General features: G+C 41.7%; 4 protein-coding genes across 4 annotated transcripts; 2 read left to right on the top strand and 2 right to left on the bottom strand.

The window, feature by feature from the left end:
- Window positions 1-696: 696 nt before the first annotated feature.
- PHALS_03227 (uncharacterized protein) lies at window positions 697-1160 on the top strand (the record flags this gene model as incomplete). Its single annotated transcript, XM_024717506.1, has 4 exons — window positions 697-716; window positions 781-900; window positions 974-1010; window positions 1104-1160. 4 exons carry the CDS (start codon window positions 697-699, stop codon window positions 1158-1160), a joined length of 234 nt encoding a protein of 77 aa, XP_024582998.1.
- A 1512-nt stretch (window positions 1161-2672) lies between these two features.
- Window positions 2673-2994, bottom strand: PHALS_03226 (uncharacterized protein; the record flags this gene model as incomplete). Its single annotated transcript, XM_024717505.1, has 2 exons — window positions 2673-2846; window positions 2917-2994. The coding sequence occupies 2 exons, from the start codon at window positions 2992-2994 to the stop codon at window positions 2673-2675; spliced, it is 252 nt and encodes an 83-aa protein (XP_024582997.1).
- A 1534-nt stretch (window positions 2995-4528) lies between these two features.
- PHALS_03225 (conserved hypothetical protein) lies at window positions 4529-5440 on the top strand (the record flags this gene model as incomplete). The annotated part of the gene is made up of 1 exon (XM_024717504.1): window positions 4529-5440. One exon carries the CDS (start codon window positions 4529-4531, stop codon window positions 5438-5440), a length of 912 nt encoding a protein of 303 aa, XP_024582996.1.
- Window positions 5441-6261: 821 nt separating this feature from the next.
- PHALS_03224 (glycoside hydrolase family 30 glucosylceramidase) lies at window positions 6262-7842 on the bottom strand (the record flags this gene model as incomplete). The annotated part of the gene is made up of 1 exon (XM_024717503.1): window positions 6262-7842. The coding sequence occupies one exon, from the start codon at window positions 7840-7842 to the stop codon at window positions 6262-6264; it is 1581 nt and encodes a 526-aa protein (XP_024582995.1).
- Window positions 7843-8297: the final 455 nt, after the last annotated feature.

Genomic DNA, 8297 nt, shown 5'->3' with positions numbered 1-8297 from the left:
AGTGGCTTAGAAGTAGCAAGCAGTTTGCGAACTAAGGACCTAAAATATATTCACTTCAAATTTTGCGCTCTACTGCGCACAACTCAACAACATTTCATTTTGGTGATTATTCTGAGCTTGGTTAAAAGCCTGGGGAACAGTATCAATTGTGTTCGGTGTATGTACACCATGACTGTACGTCCCCGTTACAGTGCATAGAGTTGACAAAATGCTTACGGTAAAATGTATCAGACTCGGTTTACTAATACTTACAATACATGTATTGACGATAAAAATGTGGTGTACGTGATATCGATACGTATTAGTAAAAAGACATTTGTACAGTAAAACCTGTCTAAATTAAACATGTTGGGACTGGGAGACAGTGTTTAATTAAGAACGGGTTTTAAATTAAACAGGTTTAATTTAGACAAGTTCTACTGGATGGTGGCCAACACGGGTCCATATCTTTTGTTCAATTTAGTAAGGGTTTTTAAATTAAACAGGTTTAATTTAGACAGGTTCTACTGTATTTCCAAAAGCGCAAATGAACTTTAGATCTTTTAAGACGATCTAGAATAGCAAAGCTTACGACAATCGAATACAGCATGACAGAAAATGCAGGATGAATTATGTAACGATACTGGCTAGTACCACCTGCACAACGCGCGCTTTGATAAAGGTGGTTTCTTCGAAGTCTAAGAAGTTGGCAAGTACATGACAAAGAACAAGCAAAGGTGGTCAACTGATTAGACGGCACTCTGTGTTCAGCTTGCTTCCACTAACATGAACTTTTTCTAGGATCGCTTTGACCTGGAAAAACAGACAATATTTTACCTGTCGTACCACCACAACAAGATCAACTAACACACTTATTCAGTTAGCATCTGACCCGTTTCCGTGTCCGGACTCGTGCTTCTCGTGCGCTCGCAGCCTCTGATTAAGTAACCGGAGCTTTTGATTTCTCTACCGTGCGGGCAATATATGATCCCAGATATTTGGGCTGTCGTAGTCAGCATCTGCACCATCCGGTACATTGCTCTAGGCAGATGCGCTGGCATTTGATATGCTTCTTTTAAAAGTAACATTTTGCACTCATTCAATCATTTCTCTCTCAACTTCAGTGGCTACACCGAAATAGTATCGGCTCGGTCTATTTAACAATGGAAGGTAGGCACTGATAGCATGTAACTGTCACAAAAAAGCAGGTTCGACTCATCAATGAATAGCTGATGGAAGACAACTGGGAAATTGACGATCGGAATTGATACTGCATTAAGCTGGAATGACTATGACCTCTTTGTCGACCTCGAAGTACATCGTAAAGAGGATAATGGTGGTGATTCTGCTGTTATTTCGGAAAAAAGCTGCTCGTAGTGTTACAGCTCTGAATGGTAACACAAAAAGTATTATGAATAATTTACCTGTGGTTGAACCTCAATAGCAATAGAATTTTACCAGTTTGTCAATTTAAGAACAGGAATTTTACAATCTACAGCTTTTAAACCGGTTTGTACAGGTTCTTTAACACTTTGTCGAGGCGTTCCGAACCAAGATAATCTTTAAAGTTTTGCGCCAACTTTCTCTTAAATCGTTATTGCCTTTACTATTGTAGCAAAAATTTTATTTGTTAAATTTGTTAAATTTGTACTCAATGATAACCAAGAAATCGTAATTGATTTTTTGCATTTATTTTATAACTTTTATAAAACCCTCATTAAGTTATACGAGGCACCTCCCAATTCCTTACTGACATCCAGGAAGAGGCGTTTGGATCTCTTGTACATTGATGAGATTTTGATGCCTAACTTGCTACGTCTTCGAATTTGTAATCTTTTTCCAATTTTCTCGAGAATGAGACTGGCCATGTTTCCACAATCTTAAGAGTATGTTTTGCACAAAATCACAGTCAACGCATAGTTTCCGTGTGATCGTAATTTAGATCTCACACATCATATATATATGTTGAGATTACGCCGCTTAATACTGTATAGGCGGCTATATGTTTATTTTATGCATAAGTATTAAATTTTGTTTGTTCAGAAAACGAAATCAGATTAGCCTTGAGATTAATGCTTAGTGCTCCACATTCGTGATCGATGGTTCAAATTCCGCCAGAGTAGCAAGATGAGTTCTACGGTCTCCAGGGATCACCGTGGGGTTTATGGCCAGTACCTACGTCTCTCATGGTTGTACGGGCAGATTAGATATAAAGTATTTGGTGTAAATATGACAATGTTAGGACGAGAAAGACATAGAAACGTAATAACCTTTAACTTCGGATTTTACCATGAATTAACAAAGTATAACAGAAGCTATGAACGTAGATCAATCCTATTGAAATAAATATATATACCTCAACTTCCGCATGTTTAATCTATTTCTTTAGTATCGTCATAATCTTACGTTCGATGAGTAAAGTTACCAGCTCATAAGTTGCGCGATAGAGTCAGAAGTTCCTTACACAACATAAATTTTGGTAGATGCTTGCTATGGTGCGCATGCATTGATCTGTCAAGCATATGAACTTGGGCATCGATACACCTTATTAAAGTCGATTATATAATACGCAGGAATGTGCAGCTTTTTTTTGCTTTGTGTTGGATATGACGTTCGAAATAGATTTTTTTTGTGATTGACGAAAAAAGTTTCAATTAAAAAACGAAGAAAGGGCTCAAGAATACATGTAGTAATTATTGTATATTCTTTGAGGTCCTCATTGAAATTTGGCTATCGTACGAGTCTCTGTTGGGATTGCGGTCGGTCAAAGCATCATTATACATAGGAGAGTTAATCGAGGAACATCTTTGACTTCGAGGAACTAGGTGTGATATGATCATGGGATCGGTTGTCTCGCGCGCTCTCCGCTTCCAGAGAGCATACAGGCCAAATAAGTACAAGGTCAAACAGTCTAACTTAGAGTTTTTCCTGGAGCACCTTCTGTGTTAGCAACGTCTCCGTCCTCAAATCATTAGCCACTTCAGCGTTGTGTTCTTTGCGCGACATGTTGAGCATTCGATCCTTGCTTCTATATTCCAATTACCCTCATTTCAACAGTGTTGAATTAAGCTTGGCATGGTTGATGTGATCAGAGCTATAGATTAAAATCAAAAGTAACAGACGGGTAGTTTTGGGATAAATGCAACACATCTCATGAAGTGATTAGAAAACGAAGCCATTTGTCAGGCAGTAAACGTAAAAATACCCCTTTCTGGGTCCACGAGTCAACGGCATCTGCGCGGTCCATTAAGGCAGATCTGATCACAAACTAGCGACTCAAGGTCGATTCATATCATGGAGGAGATCGGACGAAGAGTTGGCCGTACACTCGTGGATTGGTGGCGCTGAGATTACTCACACTCTGTATATCCTGCTCACAGTTAGGTGAACTGCTGTGTATTGGATTCTTACCGGCAAACAATGACTTCCGCCAGTGGTCGTCCAAAAGATGGACAGCATAAGACTAGGCCTGGCTCGCACCAGGCAATTCTGGGAGCGGGCCTTGACAATGAAAAAGTATGCTCCAAGAGATAGAGAGCCGCAAGCAGGGCCGTGCTTCCACCATGTCGAGGCAGAATACGCCACCCCAGTAGAGCTAGCAGCAGTTGTAGCGAGCAAGTACTTTTATCTTGTGTAATTTCCCGCATACATACAACACGGTTCGGTTGTACGAAAGCTACATGATGCTTGGTGTAATTGTGCATATTCATTCATAAGTACCTATGTTTGTATTTAGAAAGATTACAGATCTGGAAAAGAGGGTATTAGGTACAGGTCGGCGACTAGCCGTAGGTAGAACAGAAACGAGTGATATAAAACCGTTTAGATTGTGTATTAATCAAAATTGATTATTTGAAAATTAACTAATAACAGAAAGAGAATGGACTTAGAGTGAGGTAATTTCGTAGGCTCTCGGTTTCACCCTAGGTAGAGCGCACAAGCCCAACCTCTGCACGTTTGTTAGCGCGGAGTCCAAGAATCTATTACTTCTCTGTGTAAGTTCATGGCATACCCGTTAAATTGGCGATTGCAGTCGATTTCACAACAAGCCGTTAAAGGGATATGTCCTCTGTGGGGATGATTATCAACCGTTTGTCTATGTTGGTTTTCGATGGGATCAGGAGGTGGATTAGAAGTTGTCACTGCTCGCCTGAAGGCGCTCACCAAATTTGAAAATGCGCTGTTGAGGCATATTTTGGGAGAATTTCAAGCAAGCGGGCGCCTGTAAAAACAACAGATGGCTATCAAAGTAATACAGCTGATGGTGAGTGTCTAGGCATCTGAGAACCGTACGGAGAAAACCTTACCCTCTGTATGAGGAAAGTTGAGATGGTCATGGAATTGGCCTTGCTCCAGACGGAGCGACAGCGCGTCGCGCTCGATAATAGGCACTAGCGTGCAAATACCTCATCAACAAAATGCGTCTGCTCATAATTTCACATAACACAAAATATGAAAGTTGTTTTATTATAATGCCGCGGTATATATATATATGTACAGTGCCTTATAAGGTTTGACATAATTGGCGAATCAGTACCGATCCTAGTGCATGTATGTTCTCCGAGCTGAGACTATCCCGGTGCTTGTTTCCAGACCAGTTTTTCGTTTCACACTCACTTCCAGTTTAACCAAATACCAAACATTCTATCTCAGTCCAATGCGTGCTTACACCTCTTACGTTGCTCTTGCCATCGCCGCTGCGGAATTCTCATCATCTTATGGGCACCGCTTGCATCACTCCCACGTCGCGCGTCACCTCCAGATGGACATGGAAATGTCGCCCTCGATGAACATGACTTCTGCTCAAAATGCCTCACTATCAGATGAAGAATATTCTTGCCCAGTGTGCGGTATGTCCACGAAAGACATGGGGTACAATAATTTGAATCACATTGGGTTTGTAAATGGTCAAACCATTTACACATGCGGCATGGCACCACGTTCATTCGATGACTACAGCTTTGAGCTAACCGATACGGCTTACCTGGCTGCTAACGTGGCCGAGTTTATCATCAACTCCACCGATGCCAGTGCCTACGCTGAGTGCGAGAACACATGTGACGAGTGCGAGGACGGCATTCGTGATCCTGTCACTGGGGATAACATTACGACTTCGAACTTTCAATATGTGTGCCTGAACAATGGTCAGAAGATTTATTTTGCGTCACTATCGAGCAAGGATGAGTATCTCAGTAACGTTAACTCAGAGCCGCGTTATCTTGTGGATAGCATCATTTGTGGAAATTCAACATGTGCTGACGCTAACAACATCACCTCGCTTAGTTTGGCAGCACAGGCGTTTGTGCCAGAGCTGGACAAGTCTAACGATAGTGGTGCGGCTGGTAATACTAGCACTCCTACCGTTCCAGGTGGATCTAGTGCTGCCAATTCATTGAGCTCTTCTGTCATGGCCAGTCTTGCCGTTGGAAGCATTCTATCCGTTCTGGCTGCAATCGCATAAACGGGAAGATAAAATTAACTGAAGCTGCGCTAGAGCTCAGATTTACAAAGTACAAAATTTTTTTGTTCTTTGAAAACTCAAAAACAAATTATATTAGCCTTATAAACAGACTAACTTCAAATGTCATGTCTTTGCGCTAATAGTAAGTCTTTGATCAATATGATGGTTTTGAAAGGTAGGATAGGATCCATAGCCATCAACCATGTGCATAACGATAAAGCTATAATTATATTTGCACATCAAACGCAAAATTGGAATGTTGAGGTAAAGCCCTCGGGCAATTACCGAACTTCGGTAAAACATCATCTACCTGCCAAAGATACCTCATCAATAAAAACCACGGCGACCATGTGATGTTTCAGCAGGCTAGGACGTCACTCACTCCTTAATGTATCCCTTTTCCTATTACGCATCGATATGTCGTTGTGTTCTGATCTCGACGTAAGTTAGCGATTGTGGATTTTTCAGGTGTGTATAGCTTCGCGCAGCAGTCATTCGTCAGAAGTGGTGCCATGAACGGTGCCGTAAATGTAAGTTCCAAAATCCAATCGATGAACTTGATAATTGTAAAACGGATTAATTAACTCGATCAAAATCATCTCAGACATGTGTGTACCCTTCCATGACGAGCACTCCTCAATAGATACGACAAACAATCAAGAAATCGTTCAATCAATGAATCATCGTCAAAATTATTGTCTTCATCAATGCACTATAGCGGATCGTGGCATTACAGTCTTGTAGCAAAAAGCGACTAATATTGTTGAGTGCATTATTTGAAGAGGCACAAGATGTACGACGCTCATGATGAGAGCATATCTCTACAATATCTTAGTTTTTTCAGAGGCCGGAAGGATCACTGTCTGCATCGAGTGGGCTGCCACCGTCAGTGTAAACGTATTTAAATCCGTTTGCAAAATGCTTATCAGAGCGTCATCATCATCGCGATTCAAAAACTGCATCACAATTTGGTTGTCTGGGGTTACGAAAGCGCAGCGGTGGAAACCGTCCAAAGTCTCTGTTTTCGGAAATTCGATACGCCTTGATCCTGGCGGTACGAACTTTGAAAAATGACCCATGATATAGTACATGGGCTGCTTGTAAAATTCAGCGCCATTCTGCCCGTCAATGAGAATCGGCGCATCCACCATGTTTTTTGCCCAGTTTGGACCACCACGAGTATCTAGAAACAAATTCCAGTCTACCCAACCAGCAGCCATGTGATTACTATTCTCAATAATGTCACGTGCATAATTCTGTGCACGCTTCCAGGCCTTTTTCGAATTATAGAGAGCTGGTCCTTTGCCTGTACCAATAAACTTAGGAAGATATCCTGCACATGCTTCTGTTGCGAGCATAAACATATCAGGGTGTGTCTTGTGAAATTCCACCAGATCATCATAATTGCCAGCTCCCGGCAGAGTGAAGTCAATGTTCTTATACCAGTGAAAGGCAAGTCCGCTTAAATACTTCTTTGACTCTGGATCATCAAATGGCGCCGAACGATCCAAAAGAGTGGTTTTCTGGTCATCATTCGCCATGATTTTCATATGTGGGTACTTTTGAGCCATTAAGGGGCCAAGATTCAGCTTAACAAAATCTCTTTCATCCTCGGGAGTCAAACGCAATGATTCCCATGGAACAAGAGGGAGAGGGGGCATCTCAGGCTCATTTTGAACAGTCATGCCCCAGAAGTTAATTCCTTCCTCCTTGTATGCATCAAAAAATTTAGAATAATACAATGCCAGCGCCGCCCAGTGCTTATCACCAGGCATCCCCCTCATTTCACAGTCAATAACTGAGTCTCCTTTTGTCAACCAAAGTGGAGGAGCCCAAGAGGATGCAAACAGCTTAAGCTCAGTCATATTCAGAGCACGCTTGATCATGTCAATTTTGTTCGAAAACGGAGCTTTATCAACGGCAATAGAAAAGTTGGTCATCTTAAAATCGCCTGCTTTGTCATTGTAAGTGTACGTTCTCTTTGAGAAATCAGTGGATCCGATGGGCACACGAGCCATATTGTACTGAATCCCATCCTTTGAAAAATACTGGGCCAGAGCCAAGTCTTGTAGCTTGGGCATCAGTCTGTACAGATTGATGGATGCTGCGTCTGTAAAAGCTCCACCAAATCCGAGCATCGTCTGATATTGCGTCGACACTTCGATCGAGTAGGTGTAATCATTCTTCGGTGACGCATCTATCTTCACCACCCTGTACGATAAGCGATCACCCGCCTTGGATGTAGTGTAAATACCCACTTCGCCCTGCTTAAGTGATTTGTAATCTCCGACAACTGAGTCGCAGTGCGTGACATTGCAGACACAGACGCCATCTAGCTTACGTCGGTGAAGCGACGACCAGTCGAAGCATGCAGCCGACACTTCATATGGAGACAATAACATTCTACATGCGAGGAAAGCGATGAGTCGTCTAATCATCATTGTATAGTGAATAGCGGCCTTTGCTGTGACGCCAAGCTCGCAGCTATTGCTGAGCTATGGTGATATAATAAAAATACTCTGGCACATCTCAAACTAGATAGATGACAGAGGGGGTGAAATGCATAGCAAATCGAAGTCGAAAAGACTGATGAGTGCACTCTTACGATATGCTGTCTTAACCACATCAGAAAAGTAAGCGCATTAACGACGTTTTGCGCTTGATGATTCGTTTCCCAATTAACCATTAATATAATCGAGCTTATCGCTACACTAAGAGCTTTTAAATTGGGTAAATATTTGTTAGTCTAAATCTTTGCGATTGCGGCGGGCAAATCTTAATGATCAAATGACATCCACTTTTGTTATCATTCAATTGCAATTCAATATTATTAGGATACAATAGGAACTCCCCTATA

This window comes from Plasmopara halstedii, assembly GCF_900000015.1.
Source record: "Plasmopara halstedii genome assembly, contig: Scaffold_2103, whole genome shotgun sequence".
In the NCBI taxonomy this organism is placed as follows: Eukaryota; Oomycota; class Peronosporomycetes; order Peronosporales; family Peronosporaceae; genus Plasmopara; species Plasmopara halstedii.
The sequence above is the reverse complement of the archived record's forward strand: the minus strand, read 5'-3'. Positions and strand labels throughout refer to the sequence as shown.